Source organism: Macaca mulatta, chromosome 17, assembly GCF_049350105.2.
Source record: "Macaca mulatta isolate MMU2019108-1 chromosome 17, T2T-MMU8v2.0, whole genome shotgun sequence".
Lineage (NCBI taxonomy): Eukaryota > Metazoa > Chordata > Mammalia > Primates > Cercopithecidae > Macaca > Macaca mulatta.
In genome coordinates, this window is record NC_133422.1 from 28,230,267 (window position 1) to 28,246,957 (window position 16,691).

A 16,691-nucleotide genomic window follows, 5' to 3' on the forward strand; every position below is an offset into this window, starting at 1 on the left:
ATGTGGTAACTTTAACCTTTAAAAATAATTTTTTGAAGGATAATATACATAAAGAAGTGCATATATGATCAGTATACAGCTTAGTGAATAACTTAATGGTAATCATCACATAGCAGCCCCCCAGGTCCAGACATAGTATAGTACCATCACCCAAGGAACTGCCTTCATGCCTTGCCGGTGTTCCCACCCTTTCTTCCTTGTCAAAGGCAACCGCTGTCCTGACTCTTAACACCATAAATTGGTTTTTTCTGTTTTTCAACCTCCTGTAAATAAAATTGTGCAGCCTGTATTCTTCTGTGTGTTTTTCATGAATATTGTGTTTGTGAGATTTATCCATGTTGTTTCCTGTATCACTAGTTCATTAATTTTCATTGCTGCATATAGTCCATTGAATGAAACAGCCACAGTTTATTTACAAAGGACATTTAGAACTATTAACAAGTAATGGCTCCTATGAGCCTTCTTGTTATCTACCAGGAATCTAATAGCTGGATCATACCTGGGTCATAGAGGATGAATATGTTCAACCTTGGTAGATAATGTCAAACTTTTCCTAAGTGATTTTACGAATTTTCATTTCTGTTCCATATGAGTTTGCCTCCATAACCTCATTATCACTTGATAGTCTTTTTCATTTCATTTTATTGGCCTCTTGCATTTCCACTTTTTTTATTTTTGAGACAGGGTCTCGCTTTGTTGCCCAGGCTGGAGTGCAGTGGCATGATCTCGGCTCACTGCAACCTCTACCTCCCAGGTTCAAGTGATTCTCCTGCCTCAGCCTCCCGAGTAGCTGGAATTACAGGCACCTGCCACCACACTCAGTTAAGTTTTTTATGTTTAGTAGAGACAGGGTTTCACCATGTTGGCCATGCTGGTCTTGATCTCCTGACCTCAAGTGATCTGCCTACCTCAGCATCCCAAAGTCCTGGGATTACAGACATGAACCACTGCACCCAGCCACATTTCTGCTTTTGTGGAGAGTAGATTCAAGTCTCTTATTATTTTTCTATCTTTTTTTAAAAATCAATTTGCAGGAGACTGGTATATATTCAAAATGTATGCTCTTTATTAGTTGTATATGTTGTAAATATCTTTTTTCAGTTTGTGACTTACCTTTTCATTCTCTTAAAGCTTTTTAAAAGAAATTACAGTTAATTCTAAATAAATCCAATATATTGTTTTTTCTTTATGTTTTAAGAAATGTATTTTATATCCTGTTTAAGAAATCTTTCTCTGTCCCAAGGTTATGAAGATATTCTTCTGCATTATCTTTTAGGACCTTTTCTTTGGTTAAACCTTGTATGTTCAGATCTGCAACCTCTCTTACATTTAAAACAACATTGTTTAATTTGACACTAATTAAAATATTAGATCTACCAAAAAAAAAAAAAAGTTGCAAGAATAGTACAAAGATATCCAGGTTTTTTTCACCCGGAGTCTGCAAATGTTTATTTATGTATTTTGCAAGATTCCACATGCAACACTGATCCAAACATTAATATTTCACATTATTGCTACATAAATAAATGTTGACATATCAACAGTGATATGCTGGAGCTATCTTAACTTGTGTACAAAAGTTGGTTGTTAAAATTCAGGAATTTGCAGGTCAATTTAAAATCATTGGTAGTTTGAAGTGGGCTGTGGCAGGGAAGTATTTACTCCGTGGACGTTAACACATGCTGTAAGTTATTTCTATTCTTTTTAAAAATATATCAAATTTTACATTATAAAAAATAAAAATAAGTGTATAACTAAAACTAAGAGGCTGTTTGAGGTCACAAGATAAGACTAGAATGTAGAAAGTGAGTAGTAACAAAATTAGAAGTAATTTATTGAAGGAAGAAACTGACAGTATTCTCTACAGAAGGAATGAAAGGAATGTCTGGTTTCTAAATGCCAGCATTTGAGTTGCAGGGTAAAAGTTTTGAATTTGCAAGTTTAAATAAAACCAACTACTTTGCGTGTGATAGATATGGCCATACAATAAACCAATTTATAAATGAAACTTTAGTGTGTCCTAGTTTTAAAAAGACTAAAATGAAAGATAATACCTTCTGCAAATTGACCAATGTGTTGAAAATTTTAAAAAGGTAATGACTTAAATGGAATGGTAAATATTGAAATATAACATGTGGCTCTATACCCAATCTCTAATAGCACTAGTATTGGAATTAACTTGAAGATTCAAAAGAAAATCTGTATTTCTATTTGTAAAACTACCAGTCCATCTCTTGAAACAAAACTGTGGTTATATCTTCATTGTTACATTCTAAAATTAAAATAATAATGGCGGCTTGCAGTTTTAGCTGAACATAGTGTATAGAATATTGCAAATAGAATAAAATGACAAAATTTAAATGGCTCAGTGGTTTTTATTTTTTAAAATTTATTAAGAAAATCGAATTGCCTACAAAATCTCTCTTGTTAATCCCAAATTAGCTTCTTGGAAATGTTTCTTACACTAACTGTTGTGATATGCAAGTGGGAGAAATAATACATTTATTGTTTCTCATAATTCTTTGTATATTCCACAGAGCCACTTTATTAGACAAGATTTAAAGTACTTAGTGATTTTATTGAACTTTAAGTAATATAGCAGTACAGGTTATGCCAGAAGTTAGATTTGCATTAGTTTATATATAAACATGTTTAAAGAATATGCATTTTCATGAGACAGTTAAATAATATAAAATGACACATTTTATATTATTGTGGTATTAATTACGAAACCTTCAAGTAGATACCTATACTGAATAATTTTTAAAACATTATATTAGTTGTTGTATATCTACATGAAAAATTATTTTCAAGCTGAATCAACTTGTGAGATTCAGCAGAGTCAAGATTTTAAATAAATAACATGAATTTAATCTCTTATAAAAGTTAACCCTCTTGACACTACTGAATTGTAGAATGCTGTAAACATTCCAAAATGTTTATTTAAATTTTCAATATAGATTCAGTGTATTTATTATTATACTCAATTTGCTCATCTTGAAATGTAATTTGCTGATGTTTTATTAGTTAACTTTGTCTATGATAGACTAATATTGCTTACCTTATCTTTTACTTTTATTTTTGTATGTGATACTGTCTGTACAGTTAAAGATTTCTAAATGTATTTGTTTTTTCATTGAAATTATTGATTTATTGTAAATAGATATCACTTAGAAAAGACTAATACAACCAAAATAAATAATATAAGAGCTTGAAACTTCAAACTTGAAGGTTCTTCAGTAATCCTGAGCAGATTTTTCTACCATTGGGTTTTGTCTGAGGAATCAGTGAAAAATCATTATTATTCTTGTGTTGTTTCTAGAGACAGATAGGGTGATGAGGGGCATTGAGTCTTCATAATTACCTTGTCTGCCCATAGAAAAAACTAGTGACAGTTGCCTCACTGAATCACTGTATTTTAGTGCCTATCCCAGTGTTTAGGTAAAGTAGTGGTGGTTAAATTAAATAAAATATTATATAGAGATGGAAGGGGTGGAGAGACAGACATAGAATTTAAATAGAGCCTGCTGATATTCTCCTTAATATATAAACTTACTGACTACTTTGACAAACAAAGTAATTTGAATTGTAAGAAATGTATTTCCTTAAATGGCTTATTGATTGGAAAAAAAAGTAGTCAACAGAGTATTCTAGAATTTCTTTTGACAAGAATATCTTTTTAGGTTAAAAAATGAAACATCTTGAATGTACAATGTTTTACTATATTTTAAGGATGTACTTACAAATGACTATATATGTTTGTTTTTCAGAGTTGGAGCGTTATTCAGTGTATTAATGTCTTATTGATAATGGCAGAGCATCCACCACTACTGGATACAACTCAGATCTTAAGTAGTGATATTTCTCTTTTGTCTGCCCCTATTGTAAGTGCAGATGGAACACAACAGGTAAGAAAACTGAAATATTTATTTCTTTATGTTGAATACACATATATTTATGCAAAATTTAAAACAAATCACACTAGTGAGTTCCTGTTATTTCGTGTTTTAAATTCCCAGTTCAAAATGTTGTTCAGTTTTATAAGATGATAAAAATAATGAGACTGTTTTTGAAGTCTCTTCTAAAATGTCTTGTGAATTAATGGTCAGATTTCTTATGTGTATATTTAGTTGCCATTCAAGTTGTTTTTGTTTTCCTTTAGACAAATAGTGTGCTAGTCCCTGAGTTTAGCCTTGTACCTTAATGATTATTATAAATCATTTCAAATCATTATGAAATTATGATTTTTGCCTACTACGTAGTAATAAAACGTTGTCTTTTCCTTCCCATTCTCCTCTCCCTTCCAAAAGTAAATACACGATTCCTGAAAAGCTGATAGATTTTTTTCCCCAGCTCAGGTCTTTATTTAAAATGTGGTTGCACTGATTTCACTATTCCCACAGTAATCCTAAAAGGGATAGGAATAATAAGCTTTCCCAAGTACTTATTATGTGCCAGGCAATGTGCTTCATTCTCACAACTATCTTATATGGTAGGTATTTTAACAGTAGGTGAGGAAACAAACACTAAGAACATAATAAATGATAATGAGGAAGAGAAGGAACAGTTTAGGTGCCCATTATGTAATAAACATTGTGCTAAGAGCTTTATGATCTCATTTAATTCTTTCAACAATTCTATGAGGTAGGAACACCTGCCCGTATTTTGCAGCTGAAGCAAAATGAGTTTCAGAAAGGCTTAAATAACTTGTTCAGCATCACACAAAGCTTATGCTCTTGTTACTCATACTGCCTCCCTGGGAAACTTTAAAAAAAAGAAAGTCAGATTTTCTTTATAAACTTAGTATCTATAGTAGGTAATTATGATTTGCTTACAAGATGAAGGGCTATTATTGAAAAATTAATAGCAATTGGCTTGGATTCTGAATTTTTCTGTTCTGTGTAAACATGGCAAAAAGTGTTGTGTCCTGGTTTTAATTGTTGTACATGCTCTGATCCCAGCAATTTCATTCCACGAACTTGCTTTTCATGGTCAAATTTAAGTCTGTTAAGATTTTCTGCTCACAAAAATAGTAGATGTGGCAGGTATTCATTTACTTTATGAGGTTGTCCAAGTGTCTTCAGTTATCATTTGTTGCCTCAGGCCAGTCGCTAGTTTCAAGTTGTTGATAATCTAATGTGTAAAAGAATCTATTAAGCAGTTAATTACGGTACATTGATATAGTTGCTATAGTTGTATATTCTGTTAAGGGGAACACAGCAGGCTGAAATAACTCCGTGATGTCATCCCAAGACTTTTCTCTCCTTCCCCCAGAAGGAAATTTGGTGAGCAGAATTTTTTTGAAATCTTGAAGGCACCATGGCTATCACGTAACAGTAATGGTGTAGATGGCTATAGAGAAAGGATCTGGGAATAGAAGAACCTACTAGCAAGATTTAAAGGAGCAGGTGGAGTTAGAAGATCTAGGGACAGGTTTTTTGGTAGAGTTTAAAAACAAACAAACAGATTTCAGGAAGTGTATAGTAAAGCCTTGAATTCTAACTAGCAGGTTGCATGTAGTTCAGTAGGGAGAGAGCTAAACACGAGTGGAAGAAAACACTGGAGTGGCATGATAGATTTGGATTTGATTTTGGTTGCCAAAGACAAGTTACTTAACTTCTCTGAGTATGTTTACTTCTCTAGAAAATTGAGGTAATAATATCTTAAAGTAGTTATAGCTATGTGGGTGAAATGAGCCTGAAGGAGCTCAGTAAATGTTTGCTGAATCCTAAATAAAGCACTCAATAAATGTTTAAAAGACTGAAGAAACTTTAGATATCCCAGTCAGGATTTAAATAAATAGAGATAATTATAATAAGCAGTGGATCAGAAAACGTGGAGATAGTTACGAAGGATGCATATGAAGTGTAAAGAGTGAACCAATGGCTATGGTAGAATGTAAGGGACTATATACCAAGTAGATAATAATGAGAGGTGGGAGGGCAATAAACTTGACAGCAGACATTTCTTTGTCTTAACACAAGAACTTATTGATATGCCAAGTTATAACTTACCTATGGAGATATGACACAACTTAGTTGATGCCTGTTTATCCACAGACTAAAAGACTGTTCCTGACAGATGAAAGTGTCATGCACAAGCATGATGTTAAAAATTCAAGATGACATATTTTGTCCCTTGTCTTGACTTTTCTTCAGAATATTATGCTGTATGGAATGATTTCTCTTCTACTCTTGGGATCAAATTAACTTTTTTGTAGTTAGCTATTATCTGTCTCCTCATTAATATTTTCTGGTTTAATACAGTAAACATATTTTCTACTGTATCATGTTACACACAGTGGGTCTTTTGGCTTATGATTATACTAGAGGGAATCTCTGTTGCCTTTAGGGAGACTGTAATAGGCATTTATTATTCATTTTGACAAGCAGCTTATGAACCTTTTTTGTGATTATGGAATCTGCCTCCCTTTTTCATTATTATAATAGACTTTATTTTTAGAGCAGTTTTAGGCTTATAAGAAAAATTGAGCAGACAGTACAAAGTTCTCATATACCACCTCTTCTCCAGTTACCTCATTTATTAACATCTTGTGTTAGTGAGATATATTCGTTACAACTAATGAACCAGTATTGATGCATTATTATTAAATAAGGTCCATAGGGTTCACTCTTGGTGTTGTACAGCAGTTCTTCAGATCTTAACAAGTGGGTAATGTTATGTATCATTACAGTATCATACAGAATAGTTTCACTGCCCTAAAAATCCCGTGCTTCACCTTTTCATTCTTCCTTTACTCCCCCCAAATCCTTAGCAACTACTGATCTTTTTACTTTCTCTCTATAGTTTTATGTTTTTAAGAATGCAATACAGTATGTAGCCCTTTCAGACTGGCTTCTCCCACTTAGCAGTATGGTGTAGATAATTTCTTTCCTTGGCTTAATAGCTCATTTCTTTTTCATTATTGAATAATACTTCATTGTATAGATGGACCAGTTGTTTATTCACTCGCCTGTTGAAGGACATCTTGGTCACTTCCAGCTTTAGGCTGTCATAAATAAATCTGCTTTAAACATTCATGTGCAGATTTTTGGGTGTACATAAGTTTTAATTCATGTAGATAAATACCTAGGAGCGTGATTGCTGGATTGTGTGGTAGGACTGTGTTTAGCTTTGTAAGAAACTATGAAGCTGTCTTCTAAGGTGGCTCTACCATTGTACATTCTTTGTTACATGATTGACTTGAGATATCTTTTCCTGATAGCAGAAGGAAAGCCTGTATGAATGTGTGTGCCCTGTTAGAACCTCCAGACCAGTTTTATAGAACATGAGCTTCAAGCGCAAGTGGAATGCTCAGTTCTATTCTCTATTGCCACCATCTAAAGAAAATTTCAGATGTTTTAGTTTCTTGTGTGGTTTATCAGTTTACTAATGTATCTTCTCTTAATTTCTACTTACTTACCTTCCAAAAGGATTGAATGCATTTAAAGTTTTAGTTAAGAGCTTTAAAAATTTAGCCTGCTTATTATACTTGTTTTTTTTTTTTTGAGACGGAGTCTTGCTCTGTCGCCCAGGCTGGAGTGCAGTGGCCGGATCTCAGCTCACTGCAAGCTCCACCTCCCGGGTTTATACCATTCTCCTGCCTCAGCCTTGCGAGTAGCTGGGACTACAGGCGTCCGCCACCTCACCCGGCTAGTTTTTTGTATTTTTTAGTAGAAACAGGGTTTCACTGTGTTAGCCAGGATGGTCTCGATCTTCTGACATCGTGATCTGCCTGTCTCGGCCTCCCAAAGTGCTGGGATTACAGGCTTGAGCCATCATGCCCGACTATTATACTTTATTATACCTTCTCCATTGCATTAATTTTTAAAAATTATTTTTATAACTTCCCGTCTCATTTGTACCCATGGGATTTTAATTTACAGAAGTAACTTAAGAGATGGCACACAGAGGCTAATGCCATTGAAAGAAGATTTTTATTACTTAAATTTCCCAAGAAGGGGGTGTATCATCTCATACAGGCAGGGCCAAAGTGAGAAGCAGCACGTTTTCATCAGGAGGCAGAAGAAGGCGTGAGGAGAAATCCTGGACTAAACCTTTTGTTGGGGTTTTCACAGGAAAGGCAAGGCGAAATAAATAGTGTTGGATTGGCTAGTTTTAATAATTCTGACTGTCTTTGGGCTGTAAGGGTGATTCCTGGTAGCCCGGTACCTGGCCCAGGATGATTTGGGGTAGAGTAAATATTGGCTTGGTGTGTAAAAGTTAGATAAGGTGGTTGGTGCTATAGACTTGGGATTGGATGGTTTGCATATAAGAAGTATGCCCCTGGCCAAGCCTTTTGTTATCTATAAGAATTGGCTATCCCTGCGAGGGGCCATCTCTCCCCAGCAAGTGAGGCCACAGGTGCCAGAACATCAGGAATACAGAAAATAAGAAAATAGGGTTAATATAATTGGCCCTGTGATTAATGGATGCCAATGGACAAATAAAGAATCTAAGAAAACACAGAACATGCCCTCAGCTTTTTAAAACCTGTTTTAAATCATGAAGTATAACGTATATTTATAGAAAAGTACATAAAATAAGCATGAAATATAGCATATGATTATAAGGCATAAATCTTGTAACTACAAGCCAAGCTAAGAGATATAATACTGCCAATACCTTAGAAATTGCTTATGTGTTTCTTCCACATCATAACACCCTCTCTCCTTCAAGGTTACCACTACCCTGATTTTTATGATAATTGCTTACTGACTTTTCTTTATAGTTTTATCTGTATACACTTCACTATACAACAATAGTGTAGTTTTGCCAATTCTTGATATTTACATAAATTAAACTTTATTCTTTTGTGACTTGCTGGTCTTATTCAATATTGTTTTAAAGATTCCTCCTTACTGTTGTTGAAATTTGTTCTTTTTAGTTTGCTGTGTAAGATTCTATTATGTGTGAATATAAGTAAATATATTCATTTGTCTTTTCTCTTCTTGATGACCATCTTAGGGGGTTTCTAGTTTGGGATTATTTTGAACAATGCTTTTTGTCTTTGATTTATCAAACTGTTAATATATATTCTGGCCGCAAGTTCTTAGTTAGTCATAAGTGTAGTGAATATTCTCTCTTTTTCTCCTGTTCTGGTTGTCTTTTCACTCTCTTTGATATCTTTTTTCTTTTCTTTTTTTGAGACAGGGTCTCACTCTGTCACCCAGGCTGGAGTACAGTGGCGTGATCTCGGCTCACTGCAACCTCTGCCTCCCAGGTTCAAGCGATTCTCCTGCCCAAGCCTCCCAAGTAGCTGAGATCACATGCGTGTGCCACCACACCAGGCTAATTTTTGTATTTTTAGTAGAGATGGGGTTTCACCATCTCTTGTTGGCCAAGCTGATCTCAAACTCCTGACCTCAAGTGATCCACCCGCCTCGGTCCTCCAGAGTGCTGGGATTACATGCGTGAGCCACCGGCAGCTGGCCTCTTTGGTGTCTTCTGATGGATAGTCTTTAATTTTAATGTGGTCAGATTTACCAATTCTTTTCTTCTAGAGTTAGTGTTGTGTTTCTTCTCTCTCTATAAAAAAATTTAAAATTTAGCTGAGTGCAGTAGTATATACCTATAGTCCCAGCTACTGAGGAGGCTGAAGTGGTAGAATCACTTAAGCCCAGGAGGTCGAGGCTACAGCGTGCCATGATTATGCCACTGTACTCTGGCGGGGGCAACAGAGCAAGACCTTGTCTCAAAAAAAATGTTTAAGGTATTTTTGAACAGGAATTCCCTGTACTGAGGTAATGAAACTATTTCTAAAAATATATTCTAAAAACTATACTTTTGCCTTGAACTTTTTATTCTAAAATCCACTGGAGTTGATTTTTGTGAACTGTATGAAGCATAGGTCCAGTTTGACTATTTTTCCATATATGTGTATACTCAATTATTTCAGCACTGTTTATTGAAAAGACTTTTCCTGTTGCTCCACAATGGTACTTTTGTCATGTATCTATGATACATTGTTACAGAGATGATCACATATCTCACATATTTGTAGGGTTATATATGGATTTTTAATTCTCTTTCATTGATCTGTTTTATTATCTCTGTGCCAAGAATACGCCAAGTCTTCGTATCTGGTAAGCAAACCATCCCACCTTATTCTTTGAGAAGGTCTTGGTATTCTTGAGCCTTTATATTTACATATAAATTTTAGAATTAGCTTATCAGTACACACACACATGCACACATACACACTGCTGAGTTTGATTTAGATTACCTTGAATCTATAGATTGATTGAGGGAAGAATTGGCATCTTTACAATATTGAATTTTCCAGTTGTTGAAGTTGGTGTATTCATCCATTTATTTAGGTTTTTAATGTCACAATGAAGTTTTATAGTTTTTCCCATAAAGGTCTTTAATATCTTTTGTTAAATTTATTCCTGGGCACTTGCGTTTTTATATGCTATTGTAAATTTTTTGTATGTGTGTGTTTGTGTGTGTGTATCATTTTCTGTTCCCAGTGAGTTAGAAATACCGTTTATTTTTGTATATTGCTTCAATGTCCAGCAACCTCGCTATACTCTTACTCATTATGAGACTTGTTCTTAGTCTCAAAGAGAATATTTTCAGCATATTATTAAGCATGATGTTTATTATACATTTTTATATATATTCTTTATAAGATCTAAAAGGGTAAGCCAGGTGCAGTGGCTGACACCAGTAATCCCAGCATTTTACGAGGCTGAGGCGGGCAGATTGCTTGAACATAGGAGTTGGAGACCAGCCTGTGCAACACAGTAAGACTTCATTTATACTAAAAATATAATTAGCCAGGTGTGGTAGCACACACCTGTAGTACCAGCTACTCAGGAGGCTGAGATGGGAGGATCACTTGAACCTGGGAGGTTGAGTCCGCAGTAAGCTGTGATTATGCCACTGTGCTCCAGTCTGGGCAACAGAGTGAGACCCAGTCTCGTATTTTCTACATTTCTAAGATAATGATATATTTTTCCTTCAAATTTTGATGTCATAATTTACATTAATTTTTGAATGTTTAACTGATACTGTATTTCTGGTTAAACCTAACTTCATTGTGATACATTGTTATTTTAATGTATTGCTGGATTGGGGTATGCCAATATTTTTTCTTGGATTTTATTTTTAGTCTGTGTTCATGAGTGAGATTGTGCTGTAATGGGCTTTTCCCTAATATCCTGAGTTGGTGTCAAAGATGTGCTAACTTCATGAACTAAACTGTGGAGTTTACCCTTTTGTTTCTTATTCTTTGGTTAAATTTGTATTTGTTTAAAATTGTTTCTTATTTGGTATAACTTGTTCAGTGAAATCTTCTGAGCCTAAGTTTCTTTGACTGAAGTACAGAAATGAAGAAGCACATCAGATGCATACTATGAATACTTCATCTTAAGTTTGGAAGTACATTTTTGTAATACTGAGGTAATCTGTGTATATTTGTTACATAAGTGGTATTAAAATGATTAAGAAAAAATGAGTTTTTAAATAAATTTAATAAGAACTATTTAAGCAGTTATGATCAGGCATTTGATGCATTTAAAATAAAATTTATTGACGTTATTAATGCAGAATAAAATGTTTAAGGAGAGTGAAGCTAGGGAAAGAAAATATTGTAATAACAAAAAAAAACGTGAATTAAGGTCATATTAATGATACACGATTTGAGAAATATTAAGGAGGTAAAATTGGTGAACAAGTCATAGAACAAAACTAAGAGAGAGGATAAAAATTTCCCCAGGCTTTTCTTTGAAAATGTGAATGGATAGCAAGACCATGTACTAAGTTAAGTCTTATCAGTCAGAAAAGGCAAGATTATTTTATGGTAACAAACAGCCTCTTAATCTCCGTAGTTTACCAAAAGGTTTATTGCTCATACAGCATGTCCTTCACAGGTTTGCTGTGGCTGTGCGCCACATAATCTTCACCTGAGACCCAGCCCTTATGTAGAATGTTGCTGGTATCCTGGTGAACTACATGCTGATCTCCATTCCATTTTATTGACCAACACAGGGCACATGGCCAAACTTGCCATCAGTGCTGGGGGGTTATAATAGCAGCTACTGTTTGAGCCCTTACCATGTGTTCAGACACTGAGGCAAGTCATGCATTATTTCATTTAATCTTCATGACAATTCTTAGAAGTGGCTTTAATATTTCCATTTCATAGAAACTAAGAATCAGAAAGATGTTAACTTCTTACTAGGTTAAGTAACATAGCTTCTGAAAGGCAAAAACCAGGATTCAAAGCTAAGTCTTTAACATTCCTGGTCGTTTATCATGGTCTTAATCACTATAAAAACAGTACATTAATGGATTAAATTTCAGGAAAAAGATCTGATTTGAACCAAAGACACAGAAATTATCAAAATAGTTGGGATAGTGAAGCCATAGGAATTAATGAGTTTTTTAATACTGAGGGAATTTCCATTTGATATGGTAAAAAAAAAAAAAAAAAAGTAATTTCTGATATAACACCCACTAGAGTAGGCCTATGTAAGTGGTATTAAAATGATTATACTGCCAAAATGAAAGTAGGTTTATATAATACTACACCTTAACTTGAACACACTAGAGCTTTTCAAAGCCCCCATATGAACATCTTATTCCGCAGCTTTTCCTTTCCAAGTTTTTGGTTAGCTTCTTGTTTTCCCAATTGTTATTGTCACCATAAACCAACTGTGATGTTAAACCAACTGCCACTGATTGTTTTAGACATGCTTCCCGGGGGAAAGCTATTTGCAGTAAGGGAGCTTTGAGTTAGAACAAATCAAGACAAGCCCTGGGACTGACTGGGTGTTTCCAGGGAATTGCCAGACAGGTCAAATATGACAGGTCTTTTGGAGATGAGATTTGTATGGTGTTCCAAACCATTCTGTCCCTTCCAGTGGCTGCTAGTCTGCTGGCTTTTACTGCTGCTGTGATTCTGAGACTTTTCCAAGGCTTCTGTGAAGCTGGGTAGACGGAGTAGGAAATAAAGCAAAATAAAATGACACAAAGCTCACTGTCCATGTCAGGATCTAGCTGTTTTCCCTGAACATACTGTTGCAAGCCTTTGGTTAATTTCTAGAGTTCTGAAAAAAAGTTAGTTTTGACAATTTACATCTGTGTTCTTACTACTGTTACGAAGGAATGGATTTTTGGAGGTTAACACTGTGTCATTCCTAATGATGTCATTCAAAATGGAGTTTTTATGGAATAAAAATGCAGTTTGATCAGAGTAGGGCCAATTCTCTATATAATATAGCATTTTTCTAGTGTCATTTTATATTTTTATATTGGTATCTAAACTTTGGAAAACAGTGTTTATTATTTACCAACAAGTACAATGAATCAGTTTCTTCATCACATGACTGTATGTATAGAATAAAACTATGTTCAAAGCCTGCTGGGTGAACAATTGTAAAAAGAAGGTATTTTTTTTTTCATCTGACTCAGATCCTTACTTCAGAAATTTGCAATGAATTTCACAGGTCAACAAGTTTCCTTACTTGAGGGCCCTCATCATTTTTGTTGATACATATTAAGCTTTCACGCATAGCAGGCTCTTTGCTGGACCCTTGATCGAGAATTGTCTCAAAAACATTCAGACCATTTTGTCCAGCGGAAACTAAAGACAAACCAGAAAAAGCAGAGTGGGGTAGGGGAGTAAAGGTGCTTCCCCCTTTTTACACTGCCTAAAACAAACCTAAAAACAAAGCTCAACATGTTTGTTTCTGAGATTAGCTTTTACATAATGTTACTTTGGATTAAACTTTATCTTCATGCAAGTTGTGTTTGGTTTAAATGGAAATAAGAAGGAAAACTTTAATAACCAAAAATCAAATATAAAAACTTTAAAAAGTGATCACATTTTTAAGTTCAAAAAGTTATAAATTTGTAAATATTTGCATTTAAAAATCTGATCACTTACACACTAAGCTGTAAACATAAACCTTAGGAATGAGACTACTGAGGTTGAAATAAAGCTTATACTTTTGTGACAATAATTTTGTGCCTCAGAATTCTAATCCAAACCAGCAGTCATAGATTTCATAGCCCAAATTAGTCATCTTCTAACTGCTATGCAGCTTTGCCTGGCAAATAAATAGCGGTTTCCTAAATTTCTCATTCTTAGAAACTTGGGAAAGGCTAGAATTTAAACATTAAACTACTCTCCTCTTTCAATTAGTTTTTTTCTCCCACACGCCTGCACCACGCCACTTTCTGTGACGTTTTATTAGAAAATCAAATACTTTTGAAAAATTCTAGTGCTTACCCATTAACTTTTCTTTAGACATTAAAAGCCTTATGCTCAAGGTTCAGATCTGAAAATTTGCTTAATTATCATATATTTGTAAGCACACATTTAAAAAAATTTATGATAAAGATTCAGCTAGGTTGTCCTGGAAAAAAATTAACTTCACACATATTCAGGTTCTGTCTGTGTATAAAATATTGCACTGGTTCTTGTTCTAAGAGATGATAAAATCAGACTTACAAATTGGATGTAAATTTTTAGTGTGAAGGGAAAAAAGGTTCGTAAAATATCAGGAACAGAGTTACAAAGAATGCAAACTAGAATTTAGTTTTTATATTTGGCACAAAATAATAAAATTGTATTCTTACTGAATGACTTGAGACCAATACCATTTCATTTGTTTGTTGTTAAACTATATATATTTCCAAGAAAATAAAAATTGGGCAAATTATTTTGTTTCGTTGAAAAATTATTTAATTTTAAAAGTGGACAGTGAAATACTTTCATGTAATTCAATCTAATATGACAAAACTAAAGTATTTGGTAGCATTTTTATACTATTCTAATATGTATTTTTATATACATAATATGATTTTAAAACTGTTACGAAAGAGAATCATCAGACTCTAAAATAAACATCTTAAAGAAATGAAACATAATGGTCCTGGAATTTTGATGGATTCTTGGTCTAAAAAAGCATTGATGTTCTATTAAATTCTACATATTCTACAGCTAAATTCCAAACTCTCTGATTAAGTGACTCAAGAGTTAGTCAACTGCTGTGCCCGAGAATCCTGTAGAAGTTGTTGACTTTAAGTAATATAGTTTGGAATAAAGCAAGGAGGAAATAAAGAATGACTTGAAAGTAGCACTGTATAAATAGGGAAATACATTCAACTAAAAAACAAAGATAATGTTTCCCACTTTTACATGTGTCCTTACATTAGATTAATATAAAGCAAGATGATTTTTGTCAAAAAGCGTACAGATAGTTGTTGAAGTAGAAATTGAGTTCTGCTTTTTCAACTGATAATGTTCTCCTTTCATATAAAAATACAAAAGATTAACAAAACCAAAAGTGAGTTTCTTGAAAAGATAAACAAAATTGACTAGCCATTAGCTAGGCTAAGAAGAAAAATAGATAAATAAATCAAAAATTTATAAGGAGACATCACAACAGATACCACAGAAATACAAAGGATTATTAGAGACTGCTGTGAACAACTATATGTCAATAAATTTGAAAACCTAGAAGAAATCGATAAATTACTGGACACATTCAACCAACCAAAATTGGAACAAGAAGAATGAAAACCTAAACAGACCAATAACAAGTAATGAGATTGAATTAGTAATAAAGTCTCCCAAGAAATAAAAGTCCAGGACCAGATGACTTTACTGCTGAATTCTATGGAACCTTTAAAGAAGAATTAATACCAGTTTTCATCAAATTATACCAAAAAGTTAAAGCAGAGGGAACTGTTCCTAACCAATTCCATGAGGCCAACATAACCCTGATAACAAAACTGAACAAGGACACAACAGAAAAAGAAAACTAAAGACCAATATCCCTGATGGACATAGACACAAAAATCCTCAACAAAATACTATATAACAAACTGAATCCAACAATTCATCAAAAAAGGTAGTACACCGTGATCAAGTGAGATTTATCGCAGGAATGTAAAAATGGTTCAACATACATAAATCAGTAAATGTGATACATCACATCAACATAATGAAGGACAAAAAAACCATAAAACCTCTCAATAGATGAAGAGAAAGCATTTGATAAATTCAGCATCCCTTCATGATTAAAAAAAAAATCAATAAATTAGGTGCGGAAGCAAAGTACCTCAACGCAATAAAGGCCATGTATGACAAACCCACAACTAATATCATGCTGAATGGGAAAAAGCTGAAAGCTTTTTCTCTAGGAACTGAAAAATAATTGGTTTTAATGAGTCCTAAATTAGCCAACCCACTTATACTGTTGTTTTTCCTTTCAATAATCATTTTTAAGTAGTAGTAGTTCATATTTTCCCCATTTTTCTCTCTCCTTCTAAAAGTGATTAGAAAAAAAATATTTTGTTGTCACTACTGATATTTCTTCAGTGTCTTAAATTATCTCCTAAATAGCTTTCTTGCGCTTGCTCCACACAGATAGATAGAGGAATCATGGCTGTGGGACAAATCATAAATCATTAGGTTTAAAATAGGTTAGTTTTCAAATAGTGCTTTTTTGGAATTGAAATACAATTCCATTTTGTAAGTATTTACTAAGGTAACTACTACTTGGTATAATTTATGTTCCTGAAGATTTATAAGTTAGCATATAAATGTGCCTATGCACACTGGTTTATAACATTATAAACCAATATGTGGCAATTTGAGAAAATATATTTTGAGAAAAGATAGCTTTTCTCATCACTATTGCCTGGGTAATACTTGATATATTTGAAAGATGTAT

General features: G+C 33.7%; 1 protein-coding gene across 3 annotated transcripts in view; it reads left to right on the top strand.

The window, feature by feature from the left end:
* Window positions 1–16,691, top strand: part of FNDC3A (fibronectin type III domain containing 3A) — a 226,171-nt gene that overhangs the window by 26,606 nt on the left and 182,874 nt on the right. For 2 of the 3 annotated variants that reach the window (XM_015121055.3, XM_028837170.2), the window contains exon 2: window positions 3,771–3,908. In XM_015121055.3, the coding sequence (XP_014976541.1) occupies window positions 3,810–3,908 (99 nt within the window). In that variant the 5' untranslated portion in view covers window positions 3,771–3,809. Of the gene's footprint in view, window positions 1–1,634; window positions 1,685–3,770; window positions 3,909–16,691 lie in introns of those variants that run through there. The other variant, XM_077974364.1, reaches the window with a different exon arrangement.